Source organism: Argopecten irradians, chromosome 14 (assembly GCF_041381155.1).
Source record: "Argopecten irradians isolate NY chromosome 14, Ai_NY, whole genome shotgun sequence".
NCBI lineage: Eukaryota > Metazoa > Mollusca > Bivalvia > Pectinida > Pectinidae > Argopecten > Argopecten irradians.
In genome coordinates, this window is record NC_091147.1 from 21,769,313 (window position 1) to 21,793,988 (window position 24,676).

At 34.6% G+C, this 24,676-nt stretch overlaps 3 protein-coding genes across 3 annotated transcripts; 2 read left to right on the forward strand and 1 right to left on the reverse strand.

The window, feature by feature from the left end:
• The first annotated feature begins 2,055 nt into the window (after window positions 1-2,055).
• Window positions 2,056-12,927, forward strand: LOC138307299 (glutamate receptor U1-like). The gene is made up of 7 exons (XM_069247954.1): window positions 2,056-2,231; window positions 5,048-5,089; window positions 5,916-6,116; window positions 7,039-7,271; window positions 7,710-7,804; window positions 8,004-8,740; window positions 9,095-12,927. The coding sequence occupies exons 1-7, from the start codon at window positions 2,154-2,156 to the stop codon at window positions 9,167-9,169; spliced, it is 1,461 nt and encodes a 486-aa protein (XP_069104055.1). The 5' UTR covers window positions 2,056-2,153; the 3' UTR covers window positions 9,170-12,927.
• A 128-nt stretch (window positions 12,928-13,055) lies between these two features.
• On the reverse strand, window positions 13,056-16,243 carry LOC138307300 (emopamil-binding protein-like). Its single transcript, XM_069247955.1, has 4 exons — window positions 15,948-16,243; window positions 15,299-15,368; window positions 14,630-14,812; window positions 13,056-14,262 (listed from the first exon to the last, which is right to left on the reverse strand). Exons 1-4 carry the CDS (start codon window positions 16,122-16,124, stop codon window positions 14,018-14,020), a joined length of 675 nt encoding a protein of 224 aa, XP_069104056.1. The 5' UTR covers window positions 16,125-16,243; the 3' UTR covers window positions 13,056-14,017.
• A 351-nt stretch (window positions 16,244-16,594) lies between these two features.
• Window positions 16,595-23,902, forward strand: LOC138307098 (importin subunit alpha-4-like). Its single transcript, XM_069247729.1, has 11 exons — window positions 16,595-16,776; window positions 17,382-17,426; window positions 17,966-18,129; window positions 20,031-20,126; window positions 20,391-20,476; window positions 21,178-21,264; window positions 21,516-21,730; window positions 22,202-22,333; window positions 22,859-22,987; window positions 23,551-23,655; window positions 23,801-23,902. The coding sequence occupies exons 1-11, from the start codon at window positions 16,711-16,713 to the stop codon at window positions 23,900-23,902; spliced, it is 1,227 nt and encodes a 408-aa protein (XP_069103830.1). The 5' UTR covers window positions 16,595-16,710.
• Window positions 23,903-24,676: the final 774 nt, after the last annotated feature.

The window sequence follows — 24,676 nt, forward strand, 5'->3', positions numbered from 1 at the left end:
ATGTGATATTTATCACTTCTTTGGTATATTTGAACATAAATAAGTTGATAATATCTGTATAAATTTCACTTGTTTAATTTGCGTGACACTGGTTTGGGTATAGTTATCACGTACATACATGTAATGTACATGTTTACTTTGTATGTAATATTTTAATTAAGTTAGACGTATGGAAATACGATTTGGTACGGAAGCCGATTGGGCTCACTTTGGTAGAAGAAAAAAAATCGCGTAATAGTACGCGAAACTTTCGCGTTATTACGCGGAACTTTTCGCGTCATTACGCGAAACTTTTGGCGTTATTACGCGAAACTATCGCGTTATTATGCGAAACTTTATATATATATATATTTTTTTTTTACCGGGGCAGTATAACACCTATATACACATTAAGCGAATCAAAGGCATCTAATTTGTATTAGATAAGATTTTTTTCTGAAAAATGTCAATAGGATTATTTGAGGAGCTTGTTAGTAAGAAAAAGGATGGCCATAAGACACTACCCTGATGAACTCAATGTTTTGGATAATGGAATTTAAAGGTTAAAGATGCTCCACCGCCGACAGAGAATAAATGATATTCTTCATTTGAACAATAATTGGTGTTTAATCGTGTGTATATATATAGCTAATTAAAACAAAAAAATAATATGAAAAAAAAACTATTTCGCCTTTGGTGGATGCGCAATCAGTACTTCATTCCATATAAGACATAGTGACACGAAATTTTTTCGTAATGCAATTAATTATTTTTCATATTTTTAATTTGAAGTAAAATTAGAAGCTCAAACTTTTCAATGGTGGTAATGGTGTAAAGTACATTGTAAGTAACTTTTGTAACTGAAGAAAAATACTAAATCGTCTTCTGTTTTTGATAGTGAAGAAATTACACTTGTCAGCGATGGAGCATCTTTAATTGAACGAGGCAACCCTCTCCATATCAATATAAGACTCTTTCATATGTGGATATGAAGGATAGGGATATTCTACCCGAGGGTCACAAAATGTAGTAAAACCCGAGGCTTGCCGAGGGTTTTGCAACATTTTGTGATCCCGAGGGTAGAATATCCCTATCCTTCATATCCACTTATGAAAGAGTATTTTTCTTTCATACCACGACGTTTTACTGCAATTTTACAACAATAATATACCGCCATTTTGAAATAAATTCGAAGAAATCTACGACTGGAAGTCAATTTTCATACATGAAAAATTACGTGATATTTTCAACAAAAATTCCGTTGCTTGCATCTTTTATAGTAAAACCAGTCAATATTGTGAAAAAAAATGTTAAAATTTTATCGAGGAAATAGAGATTTTGTTGACGCCGTGACGTCACGAGGCTTTATTGCATGGGTAGCCATGCAATACAGCCTCAGGCGGCATGAGTGTATTGCCCTAGACCAGCCAGTATTACACGTGTAGGTATGAAAGAAATATATATATATATATATATATATATATAATAGCCATCTCCTATTTTCAGTCAGGCGGATAAGGCCAGTCTTAATCAATTGTTCGCTTCCCCTTTATCGACCCATACCAGACAGTATTGTGTAGGTAGCCTAGATAGGTAATTTTTAGACAAAAATTCCCAAATTCTTTACAAAACTGAAGTTATACAAGTATGAAATGTAATATTTTCTTTCATACCTACACGTGTAATACTGGCTGGTCTAGGGCAATACACTCATGTCGCCTGAGGCTGTATTGCATGGCTACCCATGCAATAAAGCCTCGTGACGTCACGGCGTCAACAAAATCTCTATTTCCTCGATAACATTTTAACATTTTTTTCACAAAATTGACTGGTTTTACTCGGGATCACAAAATGTTGCAAAACCCTCGGCAAGCCTCGGGTTTTACTACATTTTGTGACCCTCGGGTAGAATATCCCTATCCTTCATATCCACATATGAAAGAGTCTTATAAAATTCGAAGTATTTTGAAAGTAAACAAAAGTAACAATATCAGAAATGAAAAAAAATGGTATGGAAAATGCTAATACGATATTGTGGGTAGGGGTGTTGTTGCATTGGTGGGTAGGTCCTTCTAAGCCTAATGTATGACATTTAACAACAGTGTCGTCGATGTAAGCATACACTACCACTGTGACCGTCTGCACTTGTCAAGTGAGAGGTTAACAGTATAACCATGGCGAGGTTTTCAACGTTCCTGTTCACTTTTTCCACGTTTACGTTGCTACGATCACATGCTCAATCCACAGAAAAGGTAAGGCAATGGAATAAAAAAAATATGGAATATTATTTCTCAAATAACAGAAGATTGATGAATCATTTTAAACATTATATACTCTTAGCTATTGGATGTTGTGATTGTGATCTTCTATGTTATGAAGTTCTATATAACTTACCTGTGTGTCCTATAATAAAAAGTGATTGCTGAAGCAGAAATACATGCATAATATTTTGAAATTATTTGGACGAAATGGATTGCATGATTTACACAAGCTAGATTGTCGTCAAACGAGTTAACACTAGTATTAAACAAACATAATGCAGGTCAAGGTCAACATGGACCTGATCGGTGTGTATACTTGTGTAAAATCAAATCCTGTCGAACTAACGCTGATAGTACACGCTATAGACACAAAAGAGTAAACATAAGAACAGGTAATTTGATGATAGAAAATTTCCGGATCTTGTGGAGTTTCGTCTGCAATATATATGTTTTGCCAAAATACATGTATGCACAAGCTACACAACTATTTACGAGTCATTGGTAGTGATACGTGTACATAGCCCTGATGCACATTTGTGACTAACTTGGTTCTATATGTGGCTGCACCACAGAAACTTGTTTTATAGGAGTGCAAAATAAAGTGAGTTTAAACAGGGGAAGTACGTGTTCAGTTTGCTGTCGTTGGTTTTCTACGGATACAAAGGAGGCCGAGTTGTACCACGCTGTTGTAAAAGTTGTCGGTGTCGCCTTTTAGGGTCATGAACTTTGGCCAAGATCTGATATCATTATATCCTTTCTACTATGAAGTTGTAACACACAAATTAGAATGTACTCGAAATAAAACGTCTTATAATCCCATCAAATTAAATATATTCAAATTTCTTTATATATATATATATATATATATATATATATATGTTTTTTTTTATATATTTGGTCCTATCTACATCTACATCTCTGTTATTGTACTGACCACCTTCATCTAGCTGAAGTTTTAGTCAATTGGAGTGAGTGTTAAAAAGTTTAATAGGTAGAAAGGGTTGCTGATTTGAAGGCTGTAGTTGAAGTGTTTGAGAGATTTTGTGGTTGTAAGCAATACCAATCTGTTATGGTTATAGGAAAAAATGAATATTTACGTGTTTGTGTTCTACATGAAGGTGTCTGATGCAATGTGTACAGAAGTGATTGTCTTGTGTTGCGTACTGGAGGAACAAGTAGGTCTTTTCTAGTTTTCTTGTTCTAGAGAGCGCCAGTTTCGATTTTGTATCATGTCACCAACACTGGAGGTGTTTCTGTGTTTGTTGGTGACAAATCTTTATCATTTCAATTTTACTGATGTCTGATATTTATTATAAGGGTCCCATACTGAGCAGGCATACTCTAGTGATGGTCTAACGAGGGTCTTAGATGTAGAGCCGATCTTAAGGTTTCTACGGAGAAAGCCCAGGGTGGAGCTGGCTTTTCTACAGATGTTACATTTGTCTGGGTGGAATGACATTTCCCAAGATGTCTCCCATTCGGCAAGTTTATTAAGGTCTTCTCGTAGACATGTCGCATCATGTGGGGATTTTATTTCCATGTATGTAATGGTGTCATCTGCAAAAAGACGTACAGTGGAATTAAGGCCAATTGGAATGTCATTGATGTAAAATAAAAATAGGGAAGGACCCAAGACTGAACCTTGCCGGACTCCAGACTTGACATCTACGTAACCAGATCTTTCACCTTCTACTATAACAGCCTGTTTTCTATTATTTATAAACTGTCAATCCAGGTGTTAACCTTGTCATTGATGCCATAGTACCTCAGCTTGTGACAAAGTAGAAAATGACTTGTGAGTTTCTGCACGGTTCATGATATTTATACTAACCACGATATGCTCCGACATCTTACTACATTTGTACATATACAGGCAAGTTATATAGGTCTGTAGTTTTCAGGGTTGATCTTATTGCCTTTTTAATGAATTAGGGCGACATGCGCTAGACTCTAGTCAGTATGAAGATACCCAGATATAAGAGATTGGATGAAAAAAATGAGATTTAAGGAGCAATTCCTGGTGCCAAGTGCTTTTAAAAAGTATCCTTAGCTCGTCAGGGCCAGCGGCTTTACTTGGGTTTAGGTTATTTAGAATTTCATAATTCCTTCAGGTATAATCAGGATTTCAGGCATGATGGGAAAATGTGGTGAAGTTAGAATATTACATTTGTTAGGAAGTTCTTCCGCTGAAAATTTAGTTCCAGGACTGAAAACCGATTGGAATTGGAGGTTAAGTGCTTGGAACCCCTTGAGCTGTAGCAGTTATTAATTTGCCTTCAGATTTCAGGGAAGATATGCCAATGTAATCTGTTTTTTTTTTGTAAGACCAAAACCTTTTAGAAGCACTGTATGCGTTATCATTTTCATGTGGTATAATATTCACGTAGGTTTGAATCACCAGGTTTTTTTAAAAACATTTTTCTATGTAACAGGCGATCCCACTACCTGAGTATATCTCATTATTAACCCATGGGTTGTTATGTTTAAAATGATAGAGAATATACGGTAAGAATGTGATATTGTTATCCATCGTTCAATGATAAATACGTGAAGAGATGTAACGTTATAAAGTGTACATTTTAATGCCCTTTTCTGCCTTTCCGAAACCGAAACAAAAAGGTTTCTTAAAAACAATCATAACCAAATAAAATTTATATCGAAGACCTTCCTGAAACCGAAACAAAAAGGTTTCTTAAAAACAATCATAACCAAATAAAATTTATATCGAAGACCTAAAATGAGGTTACAACATCATAGACAAGATTTCCTAGTAAAACATATGTAAAGAGTTGTTATTTTTGTTACAGCCATCTCTGGCCATTCCGACTTATAGAGTCACAACTATTCTGGTAAGTTTAAGTCACCATATATATACATTTAATATTAGTACTCATATTGCAAATGATTTGTACAGTACCATTTCTGTCGAGTATTGTATACTCCGCTAGTTTGATTTAAAAGCATACAGAGAAATGACCTCTATTTCCTAGTTAAACTGATATTAAATTAATGTCAATAGATCGGCATTCTTTGTTTGCCAGAATGATACACTTTAGCCCATCTAACGGGATCTAGAACTGGCCAGTCATCATCTGAGGACCACGGTGGATTGCACTTCTATATACATATTACACGATAAGTCGCGAATTAAACGTGGGGCTCGGACGATTGCCCATCATTATAATGTAAAAAAACCTTTTCTGTTGGTTTCATTAAAGTGATATGATTACATTAATTTAAACACTGGTGTCATTTCTTTTTCATTTTGGTAGGAAAATGGGTTTGTAGGCACTACGATTCTTACGAAATCGACACGATAGAGTTATAAAGCCAATTGCCATCATAATCTGTGTCCCTTTGTTCTCGACATCTGAATCAATTTTGAAATTGCAATCGAATAATTACTATAAGCCAAAATATGATTAATGCAGTAAACCAATTAATTGCCTTAATTGCCGCGTATGCTGTTTTCACCATATTCCCTAACACATGAATTCGTAATGAAAGGTATCATTCTTACTGACAATCGTGTATCCATGTATTGTTTCAAATAATTGTTCGCAAAGTGTTTGGATTCGTGTTCGAGCTCTCTCGCGATATAACACGAAAATTGCTTATCAGGAAAATAAAGTGTTTGATTCAATTGACTTTTTTCTGTTAATCTTTATATTACAGCACGAACCTTACCTGATGACGGATCCTCAAGCGACGGAGAATTCCACCAATTACGTTGGCATCGTCAAGGACATTCTGGACAGAATTGGCGTGATACTCAATGTCAACTTCGACTTAGTACATGTGCAAGACAACAAGTTTGGTCATAGACTCAATGGTACCGGTGATTGGACTGGTATGATTGGGGAACTTGTACGTAAAGTAAGTAGAAAAGGTGATTTTTCTTATCTAAGTATTAAAACGCAATAATAGTTCGTATGCCAGGCCACATGCGTGCCTATACCGCATATTCGGTTATTTTCGAGGACCAAAATTTTCTCGATTTGATCTAAAAACGAGAAAATCCAATTTTAGCGGTTTTAAATTTTCGTAATATGGTTTTAAGGGTAGATGTCGTTCAACCATTTCTCAATATTTCGCGGATGACATTTTCGCGATCCTAGCAATGTCCTACGGCATCGCGAAAATATCATGCCCACGGAAAGAGCCAGCTATATACGGTATGTGTGTTACAATGTAGTTGATTTATGTTTTCTTTAAAAGTTTCAATGTAAGGCTATAAACTATTGGATGACATTACTAATAACCAACATGTGGAGCTAAACTGTAGGATGAGTCAAAAGTACCTGGTACACGTATGCAGCAGGTTCAACATTAGTCTGCAGTATGTTCAGGTAAAATCATATTTCCTCCCACAATTCACTGATTTGTCACCAGTTCTAGCCATGGGCGATTTCTCTGTCAACCCCTAGGGTATGACAGATTGCGAGCGCTGACCTTTTGAACCTGAAAACAATTACGTGCCGTCATGACTTCATGTAGTGTGACCGTGGCGTGCATTGTTGAAGACAACGGAACCATGTTCATGTCGTGGTGAAAATGCTTCTTTTGGGCTACTATCTCTTCCTTTTCTTTTGTATATGGGAGAACAAGAATTATTACCTACCTATGAGGGTGTGACAACAAAATTACAACCCTCGGGGAAATTCCTGAATGTCAAACCCTCGGCAAGCCTCGGGTTGGACGTTCATGAATTACCCCTTTGGTTGTGATTTCGTTATCACACCCTCTAGATAGGGAAAGATTGTATTAGTCATTGCCGAACATTGCTCTTTTTCAATAGGAAGCCGATATCGCCGCAGCTGCCTTGACAGTATCAGCCGAACGCGCCAAGAGTGTTCAGTTTTCACAGGCGTTTGCAACAACAGGAATAAGCGTCTTGTTGAAGAAGCCAAAACCACATCAACCGTCCCCGAACTCTGCCATACTTCCGTTCCGACCCTTCACAGTGGGGATTTGGATATCAATTATAGTAGCATACGTCGTGGTTTCCTTGGCGCTGTATGGGATTTGCAGGTAGGACCACATGGCATAGTAGTTTATTTGAGCATGTGTAAACCCGTTCTTCCGTCCGTAAAGATGAACATCTAAGTAAAATAATGTAGCCTTTTGGCTTGCAATCTAGTGTCTTTTCAAGTGACAACTCCCTGGGTCGTTTTCTTTTGTACAGAGCCGCTTGTGGATCAAGATTTTATAAGAAAATAATTCTGTTCTTCCATTTTGAGGGAGTATTCATCACATGTAAATCAAAATATTGGGCCACTGGGACTAACTTTTGGGGCTTTTCGAGTACTTTTACTTATATCGCGTAAAAAAAACATAACGTCAATGGGCTTTCTCGTTATTTATTGAAAAGGACACGGGCAATTCTGCTGCAAATATAGCAGAATATTCATCTGCCGTGGTCTTGACATTCAATTTTACTTAATTAGTTGCTGTGTTTGAATTGTTTAGGTTCAACCCAGAAGAAAGCCTTGCTGACAGTCGGGAGCATAACATTACGTGTTGTAGCGCTTTCTTCGTGACCTTCAATATGTTTTTATTGCATGGTAAGTTAATTTGCTTGATTGTGACGATTTAACGTAACATACCGTGCGTTCCTTTATATCTATCTTTATTTTCCATCTAAATAGCAATAGCAAATACCTACCAAAAGTCAGTCTCATTGAAGACAAATCACGATCTATGTTCGCTATGGTATTAATTTATAGTATCTTTCCTCAAAGATCGTACTCGTCTTTATTCCAGGTCACCAAATGACCCCTTCCTCACACGCCGGTCGGACCTTGCTGTGTTTCTGGCGCATTTTCTGTTTAGTTACAATCGTATTGTATGCTTCCAGCCTCACGTCCATTTTATTTCTTAAATCTCCGGATGTTGACGAGCCGCTACCATTTTACACCTTTGAACAAATGGTTAAACAATCTAAAGTACAATACGGTACTACTGGGTATGGATCAACAAGACACTACTTCAAGATATCCTCTGGTATAATTGAGCACCAAATAAATGAGTACTGGGAGAGTCACCCTGAGGTTTTAGTGTCGACACTAGAAGCAGGGGTATCTAAGGTCAAGGATGGCAATGGCGACTACGCTCTTGTGTTAGAGAGTGAATTCGCATACTACACGGCGGCGAGAACATGCGGCTTAGCAGTGACCGGCAAAACACACGCGGAACGTTCATATGCTTTTGCTTGTGGACCAGACAGTAACATTTGTCGTAAGCTAGATCATGCTCTGATCGAAATGAAGGAAACCGGAGAGTTGCTACAGATCACAGATAAATGGATGAGTGGACCATGCGGACGCTATGTAGAGCTGTCATCGCCTGGACGCTACGTCCCCCCGACGGCCGACGAGTACCTGGACGTTCAACACATGGATACGACACGATTTACATTGCCATTGGTCGCCATGTCGTGCGGAGTGGTAATAAGCATTCTGGTGACTGGAATAGAGAAACGTTGGGCAAGGTCAAAAGGGGTAAGTCGAAATTGTCAGGCTTGTGTGGAATCATGTCGGGGTATGAAATCGAATGTCTCTGAATATTGTTTTTGTATTGTTATATTAACGATGTGTTTTGTCTTTTGTATGTTAAAGAATGCCAAAATAGGATTCTGAGTTTGTCATTCGCTCTGAAACAGCCTCGCCCTCCGATATCCGATATAGCTACATGCATTATAAACTAGCTCTGTACAAGAGCTTTTTCTACCTAGTGCAACTACTTTTTGGGTCCCAATTGACCAATTTCAAAACAATGTGTGACCCGACGTCTTGGGTCTATTATCCTTTCGGTTATCTAAAATAATAATCTCGTAGTTTTGTCTGGTGTTTCAGATTACCCGGGGTACTCGTTTGCCTGAGGCAGAAGATAAGCAAGGCTTTAGTGACAGCAACGACATCGATCTGTGATATTTGACCACGTAACATCTGAAATAAAGGAAACAAAATTTGACGTTTACGTGGACACATAGCTATTTACCCTGTCAGCAGTCGTCATATCGTGCGGAGTGGCTACCACCATACCGATGACTGGGACACGCTCTTTAACTTAGGGTAACATGTGCTAAATCACAGTAATTTGGAACAGCTAGATAATGGCATCCTCGATTCTCCAGGGGTTCCGATCATTTACGATCTCTACACCCCTGAACTATCTCATAGTAAAACAGGAGGCAACAGAACAGGTAATTTAGTCCCTTGATGCATAACAAAAGAGTCGTATAACGGTACACTGCGATTGACTGTGTGGCTTTGAAGTTGGACGTCGCTCTCTCTGGAGCCTTCAAAGGAAATTTTTGCTGACCTGTGATTGGTTCAGATATTTTCCTCTGAGCTGCCTTCAGTTTTACTATGAGATAGTCCAGTGGTGTAGAGATCGTAAGTGATCAGAACCCCTGATGAGACCATACATGCGACATGAATTTGCACCAGGCTTTGGATGATGCCGGTGGTGGCCCATGTGACGTTATCAAATAGAAAACAATTCAGATAGTAAATCACCGTTAATAACTGTGTTTATCGACTTTAACCCCCAATATATGCAAAATTAGCTTAAGTTAGCAACGCTTTTATTGGGTGAAGACGTGGACTTAGGATTATAACGATGCCCTATCAACTTGTAGCCTAACCAAACCATGTTCTATACAATGAAAATGATCTATCGGAGTCGATCTTGAGAATGACGTTTTCTGGTTCAATTTATAAATGACAAACGTACATAGCCTGACTTCGGCACGACCGGTATTACGGCTATGCTACGTTTCTTCAAACATCAAAGTAGTCTAGCGACACGCTGAACAGAACATTCTTCCTACGATGAAAGTACGGCAAACCATGCTGGTAACCCGATATTGTACCGATATCTTAAGGACGGATTCTCTTTCTGAATGCAATTACACGCTGGTAGATTGAATCAAGTTTGTATCCCACTGTCGCCACGATTATCACGACATCGTCACGGCTAACACAACTTTATTTTATATGGACTCTCATATCTTATATCTTATTAATCGTTGCTTTTAGATGGAAATACGTTCACAATCGATAATCAAGGTTTTCTTCTCCTTCACGAAAGAAAATTTCAGTCTTAGTGAGTCACCCCTTTCGATCTTACTTCAATGGGTCAATGTTGCTTTGACCACGCTATTGTCTCCCTCTCATAGTTGTTGTGACTACTGATGATACATGCAGATGATTGGTGGCAGCACAATCTGCAGTGATTCTACAGCAGTAATGACAACGTTCAATAGCCGTATAGGACCACGTCGTGAGAGCGTTAATGGTCCTCTTGACCGTAGTAGATATACACTAAAACTTAATAATAATTTTATTTTGTTAAAATGAAAAGTCGGACAAAGGACCGATAAAAACAGTAAAATGATGTTGATATATCCAGTATATTTTTTTTATGAAATAGGAAAATAAGACTTCCCATCAAAATCGCTCTGCATGCGAAGAAATCGATTTATATTAAAGGAATCCTAAACGTCCTCCCGGCTGGCTATGTCCGCGTTGACATTTCCATGCAGCCTCGTTTTTTATTTTTAGAACTGTGCTTAATGTACACGGGGCTTTTCCATAATTATAATGGTCAAAACTGGACAACGTAAGCAGAACTTTACCGTCGCTTTGTTATATAAGGGCTTTTGGGAGGCCAATGGACGCATTTAGACTGGTTTTACTGCCCGACTATTCACTGTAAGGTCGTTAACAAAGAAAACTATATCCGGGAACATTAAGAATCTTACAAACAAAACACACTAATAATACACATCCAGAATGGCTTAACAAAACGTGAAGGAGATCAAGAAAAGAAACAAAGAGAAAACAAGGGGAACAGTTAGGATTTATCTACATAATCCGTGGACCGCCATGGAACAGACGGAATATCCGTCTGGAGAAAAGAATGGAGTGATTTGTAAGCGATTGTCCGTATGAAAATTTGTGGAAGAGATTTGGAACAATGTTTAAGGACATACAATATGATAACCAGCACATTTATACGCAACTATGACTGCGTCTATTACCTAACTATGCAAACCTATTACTATGAATTTGCAAATTAATCACACAAAATAACCTGTTCGAAACCAATTTTGTGCTGAAATCTGATTGTGTTTATAGCTTACAGTGTATCTTTATGTGATTTGTAGGAATAAGCATTTGTAATTGTTATAGGTAATATTTCGTATAATCGTTAGGTATTTAGCATAATAAAAACAACAATAACTAGTGCATTTGTTGGAAAAATATATGTATTATAATAGTGTACATCAAACAGGTTACAAACAGGGACAGATTATTATTATATATTCTTTAACAAATTATGCCAAAATGAATGTTACTTCATAAAATACATCGTAAATAGTATTGATCAATTCTGATTGCATATGCATCCATACAAAACATCTAACAGTAAATGCTAAAATAAATGTTACTTAAAAAAGACACTGTAAAAAATATTGATGAATTCTGATTGCATATTTTTATTATTTAGGAGGAACTAAAAAAACGGTATTAATTTCAACTCAAAGATTTTTATCAGGATTATGTATCAGCAAGGAAATGAAAACAAAATGAATATGGTGCATGAATCTGAGAAATTGTTAGTAATTGCCAACTTTGCTAGCCAAGAGTATTCAGTCCGATGCCCTACAGGGAGAGAGAGCATCGGCTGAATACCCTAGGATATTGAAGTTGACTAATTGCATATGACCAAAAATTATTTGTATTCTGTTTTACACTTGATTGTTATTTTATATAAGATTGTATCAAATAAACACGAAACATAACAACCAGTACATCTCACATAAAACTACCCATAATACCCTAATTATGCACTAAGCTGAATGTGCTTCACTAAATATAGTTTATACTACAAATGGTTTATTCAAAACATTTTATGAAGGACAGTACATTTGTGTATTTATACACTGAAACAATAAAATAAATCCGCGAATTTCTAAGAGCTTACTATTATAGGATTATAAAAAATCCTCTACTTGTTTACATGTATGTTGTCAGAATAAATCTATGTGTATATCTATATGTACATTATGTAGTCCAGTTTATTTTGACATTCAATATATATATACAATTTTTTTGTGTACATCAGTGTGGAAATGAAATACAAAGACTTGAGATCAATCAGTTTGGGAGATGGCACTTGGGTTAAACGAAGTTGAAGGGTGAGAAGGCATTCAGATTGTGATCCATCAGATATACTTTTCTTTCTTTCAATCAGTACAGATTTAATCAAGGGAAGTAACTCTGATAGATTTAATCAAGGGAAGTAACTCTGATTATATCTAGTGCTACATAGTTTTATTCTTTTGCATTAAAACCTGTTGCAATGCCGGGTACTTGGCAATTTGGCAACCTGTATGTCTCTCGTATGAATACCCCATCCTCATTTTTACAATCTTAATTAACCTTGATTTGTTGTTTATAAAAATATGATTGAACTCTTCACTACAAACTATTAAACCGGTATAAATGTATACAACAAAATAAGAATAACCAATGAGTAATATAATTTTAGAAAAAAAAAGTAATTGTTATCCATTTGAGAAATGCTACATCCACATACTATCTTTGAATAACAATAAATTAAATATACATTACACATATATACTTTGTATGTCTATGCAGATGACATGTATATTTTTTACAAAATCAGGCAAAAGGGAAAATATTTGTTTCATGTATGGTGTCCAAAAATTCATGAAAATGGTTTAAAGTCATTTTTTAAAAATTGTGAAAAATAAAATAAGAACTGTTTGATTTTAAGAAAAATAGCATATTATTTCTGGAACAAAATATTTCTATTATATCAGGGTTCTCGTTAAAAGCCGGTTGCCGGCAAAAACAGCCGTGTATTTCCTTGTTTACAACCGGCTATTTTTGTCAGAAATAAGTATTGGCCCCATGGGGGCTTGTGGCCCTCAACCACCTATTATAAATTTTCAACCATCTATTCAAAAACTTAGTGAGAACCCTGATATGTGTCCTGATAATTTTTAACTTTCACTGTTCACAACACAACACAACACAACAAAGATATAATACATCTACTTGAGTATGATTTTACAATATTACAAATAACCAGAATTAGTAACATTTTTATAATAAATAATAAGTGGGCTGCTCCATACTGATTGTGAATTCATCAATTATTTTTTATTCAACTGGATTACACCTTTACTCAAAATTTATAAATTATACACCTTACTTCATAAAAATATATCATACATCATTTCTGACATTAACACTGGGACTCATTGTTACAAAATACAGATGGATTGAGTAAGCAAAGATAGATTAACATACAGTACATGATTATAATGGTATAAGGAAAATGTGTCTCCCAATGACATTGTAACTGACATTAACATTTAGGAAATGGATTTCAGAAAATTGTTAATACTATCTTGTGTACAAAGAAAAGCAACAAAAAATATATAAGAAACAAACAAAACAGTATGAATATTAAGTGACATCATATCTAATGATATGATTCATAATTAATAATAAAGAAAATACCCAAGTGTACCTGTAACACAAATTGAATTATATATAAATACATTCAGTGTACTATTTTTGTCTTTGATTTGTTTTTTGTGTTTTGATCTTTTCTTTTTCTTCCAATATTCTATATTCACAGGATTCACAAATAAAACAAAAAATACCTATCTGAAACTAGATACAAAATCAAACATATAACATACACAGTTGGAAATGTTTAAAAACATTATAAAGCTAATCTTTTTTCTTTGACCTTGTGTTATAATTATGCGTGACGAGTTTGGTTGTCGTCGTTTCCGTGGTGACTGTTTTCTGTACTTCTGCATAGCAAAGGTCGAGGTATGACTGGACTAGCATAGCCACAGGGATAACAACCCAGAGCATGTTAAAGAAGACGAGGTAAACCCAGAGAAGGAGGAAGCTGTCTGTACGCAGATTGGGGCTGTCCTGTAGCCATTCTGGGCAAAATGTGATCCAACCTAGAAAATGATTTATGGAATAATGACAAAAAGAGACCTAGTTTTTTATATCCAAGAAATCATTTCAAGGTAAAAATTCTACTTACTGAACAAAATAATAAGCTGTATAACAAACAAAATATCAAAATTAGGATCAAGGTGAAAGGCAAAATATAACTTAATGAATACTAATAGCAAAGTTTTCAAACGCATTTATAAGAGGAAATCTGGAACAGAGAACCACTATTATTTAAGTATGATTTGATCAAATTAAAAAATGATATTAAAAAGTATGCATTTTTGCTTAATCTGATAATTTTACCTTTTTATGGCAATTTGTGTATAACTGTAAACAATTAGATTTTAGAATACACTAGAGTATACCTACCTCCATACAATTCACAAACACACAAAACGATCTGTACAAAGTGACGATATGGTCGGTCTTTCACAATAGCATAGCACAGCAGTAAGGCAAGTGGTCCAGCGATTGCCACAGTAAGAATCTCCAAGGATACTATGGTAGGATCAGACACTCCCCAGCGCTTGTCTGCTTTTGCATATTCTTTCCCTTTAAAATAAGATAATGATTAAGTCGTGAATAATGCTCATATGACCATACAAAGATTTATTTTTCTTTTGTCCACTCAACTTATGTCAATTAAGTCCTCACTATATATATATATATGTGTAGCAAAATGTCATGAAGATAAATTTAAAGTATTTTAACATGTTAAATTGGTTTAGACCAATCATTCCGAACAAAAAATATCATACCGGAATATTTGTAAAATTATGGTCATTGTTGGTATTATTAATTAAAGACATCTAGTTTGAAAGTCATGAACCATGACCTTTAGAATAGAAGATTTTACATCATAAATTGTGAAATTAGGAACCTAATAAAGTTATTTTTTTCTTAAATGAAATTAATTTGATTATTTGTGTACATGTATGATTCTATTTTCTTATTTTAAAATTTCATATCTAAATAATTAAACTGGTGATCTGAAGTATCAGTTGAATTTTAAGAGTTAGCTAGTACACATGTACTTACAAATTGTTGCCAAGAAATGGTCAGTGTGATTAACCGTCCCTCTCAATGAAAAACAGACAAATGCTCCCTCCTGAAATAATGTAAAATGTAATATGTAAATTGACCCTTCAGACTTCTGCGAGTAACAGCTATCCTATAGGATTTTAATCATTTTGGACGAACCAACTGTTATATCGAGGCATTCAGATCAGCACTGGAAACGCGGGGCTAAACGACCTCCTGCGCTCTCTCTGACCCGCTGCAAGATTACCAGTTTTGGGATATTATAGCTGCGTAATCCATACAGAAACAGACCCTTATTATTATTTCTTTTTCATCATTGGGACGATCTTAATCTGGATTTATTGCAAAACAATCAATTACTCTTTCTTATCAGAATCATTTGATATCACTAGTCCTTTAAGACAACATTAAAACGTTGTGCACGGAATAAGTGTGTTACTGATCAACCTAATTACTGTTAGCCTAGCCCACCATGTGATTTTTTTCGCCTAACCAGAAGCAGAGATTTAAATATCATATATGCCAGAACTGGTAAATAAACGCAACGCCCCGGGGTCCCAGTTACTTTTAATACATGAGTATGAAGGCCGTCGTAACAAAAACATAGATTCAATGTAAATGTAGGCAATCAAGTTAAAGATCTCACCAGTATAAAATGAGTAAGTGCATTGTAAACAAGCCAAGTTAGCGTCCATTGTTGACCCCGTGTTTTACCGAAATTAAACCCAGCTATGATCCCGATTAGTCCTAATGTTGCCGCAAATGATAATGACAAAAATGTGACATTAGACAGGAGCGACTGTAACTCAAAATCGTTGCCCATGATTTATGACACTCGGGTTTGCAACACCTCCGGCCTCCGCGTACTGTAAACAACTTTTGTGTCCCGCCAAAAACAATCTAGGTCTTTGTGATGTTTGAACAGATGATCATATACTCAAGCGAAAGTTTCGTATCTATTATAACAAAGTTTCGAAGACATTATGAAATGAACTAAATATAAATGTAGAAACAGTATTATGAAATATTTGGCAATATTAGAGCTAACAGTCAAGTTAAGGTGGCAAAATGTTTGAAAAACAAAATATTACGGAAAATATGTCATGTCATTTTTGATTGGTCGATTTGTTTAAAAAAATATTGATGATATTTACTTATTTTACCAGTTGTAAATAAGTATATGAAGCATATTTTCAGTTAAATACTATTCTTTTCTTCCGGAATATGTATTTTCAAATCCAAAAGGTATAATATTTTTTCTATGGCGTATATTGCGAGGTCATAATTTTAGCCAATCAGAAAGCTCGTACTAAAACCTGCTTGACTCAAAAAGAAGGCCGGCATTTTGGGGAAATAGAAATTTTAACTTGAGTCAAGAACACTAAGAACAACAAGCAGCCCTTAGCACAATGACGACGGAAGTAGGTGTTAAGGGGAGGACACACCTGTTTAAAAATAAGGGCAAAGATGCTGATGTAAGTTTCATTTCATTTCGAGTCGATCTCGAAGTGAATTCATAAGATTCTGCCATGTGGTCGATTGTTCGAGATTTTCGTCACAGTCGATTCCAATGAAAAAGAAAAGTTGACAAATAATCTAAAGCAGCAGAGTATTTATTTCATAGATAACCGTTACGGACATAGATGATTAACAAATTACATATTCGATATATCAATAACAGTATCTAACTGATGTAATTTGAGTACACGGTGTATGTAAATTCTACACTCCTTGATTCTAAATGAAGGACACTCGACATAATTTTTCATTGATCGACCAGAGTTCTTTTGTTTTCCAAATTATAATTTAAACTTATACAAGACACGTATATAATGATTGTGGTATATATCGCCTTGCTGCATCATACATATTATTACAGTTACAAATGTCAGAAATTATTTCATTAAAAACTTCTTAGTTATTCAACATACAATGAAAAAGGAAATTGAGCTCAGCATTGATGTGAATTAAGTTTTTCTGAGGATCTAATTCAGCTGTTATTTATTACGTCAAATTTTATGTGAACCGAAGTATCATATTTTAAGCATAAATGCTGTATGGTGTCTGTTTTTATTTGCAGGAAATGCGAAGACGAAGAACTGAAGTGACTGTTGAACTAAGAAAGGTATTCCAAGCTGCAATGTAGTAGATCATTGTTAACTTTAGTAAACATTAAATGCTTTGAAATGTTTTGGTTCATAAAAACGAAATAGAAACAATGTTTGTGATTGCTCAAATTGATTCAACTCCAACATAATACCAAACTGGATATATTGTCTATATAAAGCCAAATAGAAAATATTCTTGTTTCCAATAGCACCCTTAAAAAATGAAGGGTAGGTACTTAAGGATTTTTTCATTTTTAAATTTTTTTTCTCAATATCCCAGTTTCTTGCAGTTAAAAAACTGAAGTAGACTTCTGTCAACCTTACATAAACCATGTATTTGATTCCCAGCAGATTATTGGTTTCTTAGATTTACAGAATTTGTACCAAATTTCCTGATTTTGTGAAAAACCAAACAAAATTTAGGTTGTTATTTGTTTGCTTGAGGACAAAACTGATAAAAAGTTTTTGAGTAGGCTCTGATTTAATAGGGTTGGTCGGGTTACCGAAAACACCAATAGTTTTTTGAATGGCCTAAGTTAATTTGATTGTTTTACAGAACAAACGAGACCATTATGTTCTAAAGAGACGAAATGTTCCTGCTCAAGATAGTACTGACTCTGAAGATACCGAGAAACCAACACATGATTCCCTACAGGCTATAGTGGCAAATGCTTCCAGTCCAGAACCAACAGTCCAACTAACAGCTGTTCAAGCCGCCAGGTAAAGTGACTAAAGTCTGGAAAAAATATCAAGCAACTCTTGCAAAACACCAAATCTATAATTTATTTAATAAATCAAAGAGAGATATTGTGTCAGGGTTCACACAGGCTTGAAAAGGCCTTGAATTTTGAGTGTCTGCCTTGAAAGGCCTTGAAATTGATATATGGCCTTGAAAGGCCTTGAAAAATTGTCGTATAGCCTTGAAAACATGATTTTAGGCCTTGAAACTACTTAATCTATCACAGACATCTTCTAATTTTGGTGGTTAATTGCAGAAAAATTGTTAAAAATTTTCTTAACCCTTAACACGCTTATCACGGCATATTGACAACAAAATGAAAATGACGTTTGTGGAGTCTCTAGAATGTACCACCTGTTATCGGTAATATGATACTCGGAACACATCTGGTTTTATCACTATCAAATAAAAGAAGGATCAGGGTCTTCTGTGAGTTTGTTATTTATGAAGGGTTAAGTAATAATAAGATATAGACAGATCACTGAGCTGGATCAGTCAGCATCACTAGCCAGCCACAAAAACATGGCGGGGAGCCTGGCTATCGTCAGAAGGTGAGGACAATAATGATGACTGCATTTTGATATCATATTAAATTCTGACAGTGAATTGGATTAGTTTAATGGTTTTCTTTAGATATTGTTCAAGGCAATTCATAGTTAAAGATCGGCAATTTGAGATGGTAAAATCATAGTTGAATATCGGTATTTTGAGACAATACAATCTCCAAAAGATCGGGACCTTCTTACAGATGTTGGGATAGGGTGAGAGAGGGATGGTTATGAGTTAGATATAGCGATGTATGGGAAAGTTAGGGGAATTGAAGCATCTGTAATGCCAAGCTTGTTCAAGCAAATTGAAGTTATAACGGAAGACTAAGAGCATGGCTTTCTAGTTTTTATTTGACAATGATGTAATGGTTAGATTGAAATTTCTCAAATTATTTGTTCTCTTAAAACTGTCTGCAAATTCGTCAGATATCATCAATATAAAGGATTAATGTGAGAAGAATGAAAGAAACATTTTTATTTTCTTGTCAATATGAAATTCTTATGCTTATAATATGGCTATAAGGGCCTTGAATTTTATCATCAAAAGCCTTGAAAAGGCCTTGAAAAGCCTTGAATTTCATATCTTGATTTCTGTATGAACCTTGTGTATGCTAATTTGAATACACTCATTGATAGTTTTACAATGGCGCCTTGTCTATATACGTGTACATCAGATGTGCGTATATCATTGCAATATGGGAGTTTTGAGATCCCAAAATGATGTGGGTTAAGTATGATTGAACATTGACTAGTCCCACCTTCGCGTGGTGACGTCCCATAAATTGCGTCAAATGATGACGTCATAATCACTGGATGGTGGGACAAATTGATGGTAAATTGTACTTTACCCACATCATTTTAGGATCTCGAAACGTATGTATTGTTTGCCTGTACATGTGATATCTATGATACTAAATGCTGATTTTCATGATGATTGATCATGGATTAATCCTACAAAAACATTTTCATATGGATACAGAGGCAAAGTTTTGCCAGCTGCATCCATCATTTTACTAAAAATATAATGATATTGTTATTTTGAAATCAAAACTATATTATGTATTATCCAGGATAAAGAAGTGAAGCCACATATTGTCATTCAGAACCACACCTTAACAATCATAACTTGATTAAAATTTTTTCAGGGTTATTAATCTGTACATTTTTCATTTTGCAATACATGTAAATTAAGCCATTGGCATTAGATGGTGGTGCTGTATACATTAACGTCACATACAGAAAATAAAAATGATCCTTGATTTTGTATTAAGTATTTTGTACTATATATTTGTACACAATCTTGAAGCTAAAACTTTGTATTTCCTTCCTTACAGAAAACTTCTATCCAGTGACCGGAATCCACCAATTGATGACTTGATTTCGTCAGGAATTCTACCAACACTTGTTGATTGTTTAGTAAAAGATGACAAGTAAGAAAAGTTTCAGTTTGAATAAATTGTCAAATCTTTTAATGCATAAATTTAAAGTTTTAATTAGTGTATTTGTTTATGCTGTTTATAGCATTGAAGCAAGATTATTTCAAATCTGATGGCTATCACATTTCAGTTGTCCAAATTGGCAGATATTAATTTAGAAAGAGAGTAATGTTATCATTTATTTTTATCAGGTATTTAGTATATCAATTATTTTCTGTCTAATTACATGATAAAGTTCATTCATTGTTTATTTTGTAGCCCTTCCCTACAATTTGAAGCTGCATGGGCTCTTACGAATATTGCATCAGGAAGTTCAGAGCAAACACAAGCTGTTGTTAATGCAGGTAATGTGCCATTATATGGAAATGTTAAATATTTGGAAAATTAACTTTATGTATAATTCAACGAATACACTTGGTCATGATAGCTACAAGGCAAAACTACCTGATCTGTTGAATAACCGACTATAACCGTCTAGTCACTGCGAAAATCACAATTTGCAATGTTTAATACTGAGACAATACCTTAAATGTATCCCTTATCCATGGCTGTGCTTAATTAGTATTTTAATGAATTTTAATTTGTTGGTAAAACAAGAACTATGTCTGAGGAAAGTCCAGAATCGTGTTGAGTAGATCTTTTAACAAACTGAGTATCTTTGCTAAATATTCTAGCCATGAAACTAGAAAAATGAAACATAAAATAGCAATTCAATACAGGGGTTTTGAGATCCGAAAACAATGCGGGTAAAGTACAATTTACCTACGATAAGTCCCACCTTTCAGTGATTATGACGTCACAAAACATGCAGCAAATGATGACATCATAATCACCGGATAGTGGAACTAATCAATGGTAAATTGTATTTACTCGCATCGTTTTGGGATATCGAAACCCCTGTATTAGATTGGTTTTCATTCTTAAACACAATTCAAAGTATTTAGTAAAATTTTCTGATTGTTTTGATAATTGTAATGAAGAAAATCTGTTTGTATGCATTGATTAGAATATCATTAATGGTTTTAATGTTTTATGAATATTTTAGGTGCTGTGCCGTACTTTTTACGACTCCTCGAATCACCACATCAGAATGTCTGTGAACAAGCAGTGTGGGCTCTCGGCAATATCATAGGTATAAAATACGATGCTCTCTCTCTCTATATATATAATATATAAACCAATACTTTATAGTCCAAAAAAGTGAAAAGATTATATCAGATTAGCTTACAAGTCAAGTAATACCTCATTGGCTAAGTAACAATTTTATCAGATAAAATTAAGAGCCAATGTTAATTACATGTTAGAAATTGTTAATTTCCGCTGTGTATTTCAAATGACTAAAAGTTAGTTTCTATGATTATTGTGTTATTCTATTGTGATTAGGTGATGGTCCCCGGTGTCGAGACTATGTGATACATCTAGGAGCAGTCAAGCCTCTATTATCCTTTATCAACCCAAACATCCCTCTTCCGTTCCTCCGAAATGTTGCCTGGGTTATTGTTAACCTTTGTCGTAATAAGGAGCCACCCCCACCCCTGGATACCATTCAGGAAATTCTTCCGGCTCTCACACAGCTCATACACCACACAGATATCAATGTAAGTAACAAATAATGGATGTGTTCTATAAGTGGTGTTTGAGTTTATTATTTTGTCGTGATATATTACAGAGTTGTCTCCCTTGTGGGAGGGTATCACTTGACACATTTTTTTGTGAGCAATACTTGTGTTGTTTTCTACAAAAAATATGATGATTTGCTGGCAAACATATTGTGTTACAATCAATACCTACCTGTAATATGGATAAACAGAACATTTTCTTGATTAAAAGTAAAGTTGATCACTCAATTTTTTTTCACACCTTTAAAGTAAACCAAGCAGGTACTACCCATTAAAGATATTTTCAAAGAGTGTTTCGTGGTAACAATTCTTATGAATTGAGTTACAGCTTGGCTGAATACATTACTTAAAAGTACCTTTTAAGTACCTGATAAAAAATCTGTGCATGAAATGTTATAATAAATATTTTACTTTTTGCTTTGATCCTATCAATGATATCTCTGTGTGTAGATTCTTGTGGACACGGTGTGGGCCCTGTCCTACCTGACAGATGGTGGTAATGAACAGATACAGATGGTTATTGACTCCGAGGTGGTTCCCTTCCTTGTGCCCCTTTTAAGTCACCCAGATGTTAAGGTTCAGGTAAGTCTTCATCTAAATCCTTAAATTATCAGTACAGAAGTTAAACAATGCTGTGATTCCTTTTAAATGTGAAAAATCTACATCATATCTATTCTGTTAATAATGCTTTTGATATCCATGGGCTGTAATCAAATCACAATTATATTTTATGGTACTTTGTATTTGTAGAAATAAAAAAAAAACTTTTCAGATAATATGATGTGTTCCACTAGGGCTGTTATGGGTGCTAAATTTTGTCCTCGGGTATCCAAATTTTAGTTCCTGACCTGTACACGGGTACTCAACATATTCATATATGAAAGGATCAACTTTGTGAGTTCATGGTACATTTACCGAGGTTGTTTGTGCGATCTTTAGATGGTGCAAACTAGGTACTTGGGTACTCGTAACAGCCCTAGTTCCTTAAATGTCTTGTGAATTCTAACTGTTAATGCACACATATATTTATCACTGAATAAGTGTGACATTTTCTGTTACATCACAACTGTAAAGTGTAGGTTGAAAGTGAAACTTTCTTTGTTATAGACTGCTGCATTGAGAGCTGTTGGAAACATTGTGACAGGGACAGACGATGAAACGCAGGTCGTTTTAAATTGTGATGCTCTCTCTCATTTCCCAGCTCTCCTAACACATCCAAAGGAAAAGATTAACAAGGTAAGATTTCTTCTTAGTGAAAGTTTGAAAACCTTTAACATCACCACACATTAAATTAAAAAATATTTCTTACATCTTGGAAGAACTTGTCTTTCAAATTTTCAGACTTTGATTATCAAGTTCTCTTTCTGTTTCAAATGCAATAACTTAAGATTTCCAGATCTTATGAATTTAAAAGAATGAATTTAAATGCTGTTTATCAGTCATGAAAACTGAAGTTTTTAATAAAATTCTATACCATAATAAATAATAGTGCAGATTTAAATTTTTGATGCAAATTTTGCAGAATTGTGCTGGTTGAAAGAAATTATCAAAATATACTAAAAGATATCATTAATTATTCTAAATAAAGATTTTATGGGTAGAAATCATATCTTCTATCTAGATTGAAAATGTCAACAATTTAGCAATTTGATACATGTATATTGATGTTTTGTTGATTTGCAGGAATCAGTTTGGTTTAATAGCAATTTGATACATGTATATTGATGTTTTGTTGATTTGCAGGAATCAGTTTGGTTAGCAATTTGATACATGTATATTGATGTTTTGTTGATTTGCAGGAATCAGTTTGGTTTTTATCAAACATCACGGCTGGAAACCAGCAACAGGTTCAGGCAGTCATAGATGCTGGACTCATCCCACTTATAATACATCATCTAGTCAGGGTAGGTAACTCATGTCCTATGACTTTAGGGGAATCAATTTAATAAAAAAAAAATGTTTTAATGCATTTGAAAAGGTATTGATAACAGACAAGTCATAATGATTTAAAAAGAAATATTAAATTAAATATTCTGTTTGCTTTTACAGGGTGACTTTCAGACTAAGAAAGAGGCCGCTTGGGCAATAAGTAACCTCACTATCAGTGGGCGTAAAGAACAGGTAAGTGAGAGCAAAACAAACTGTCATTGAAATCACTTTTAATTAGTAAAATTTCAAAGAATAACTAGAAATTATTTTATGATGCAGATGTAAAGAAAATTTTAAGACAATCCAAAAATTTGTTTGATAAAAAGTGAACATTGAACATATTTCATCTTATTTTAATATAAGGTAATCTTTATTTTTCTTTTCTTTTTTAGAATTTTTTATGATATTTTAATGGATACGAACAGAATTCTATTTTATGATTTGATGAAAAAGTAAAAGGGCATCATTGAAGATGCATGCTGCTAAAGGTATAATTAATACATATCTGAAAAAACTGTTAAAAAGGCTTGTTTTAATACTATTATGCTGATAAACAAAAAAACCTGATTAATTCATTATGTTGATATAACATTTTGGCATATGCATTATTAAAAATTATGACAGTTTGTTACCTAGTTTCTAAAAAATTTCACTCTTGGCTAAATATAGTTTTGTACATTCCAGAAACTGATTTATTCTATAAAAAGCTATATTTTAGTACAATCAAGAGTTTTCCTGTCATAACCGTCCTTCTGGTTGTTTTTTTCCCCTAAAAAGTTGACAATTTATTTCCCATACTCCACCAAATGAAAATATAGTTTCAGCAACTATATGATATAAACAAACTTTTAAGACCATACCTTGTCCAAGCCTGCTGCTTTCAATTTTCAGTGCTTCAGGAAATAGTTTTTTTTTTTTTTTTTTTTATAACTATGTATGAAGTAATAGCATTATAATGTAAGCTTTGTTATAAATTGGTGTAAGTCATGAAAAATA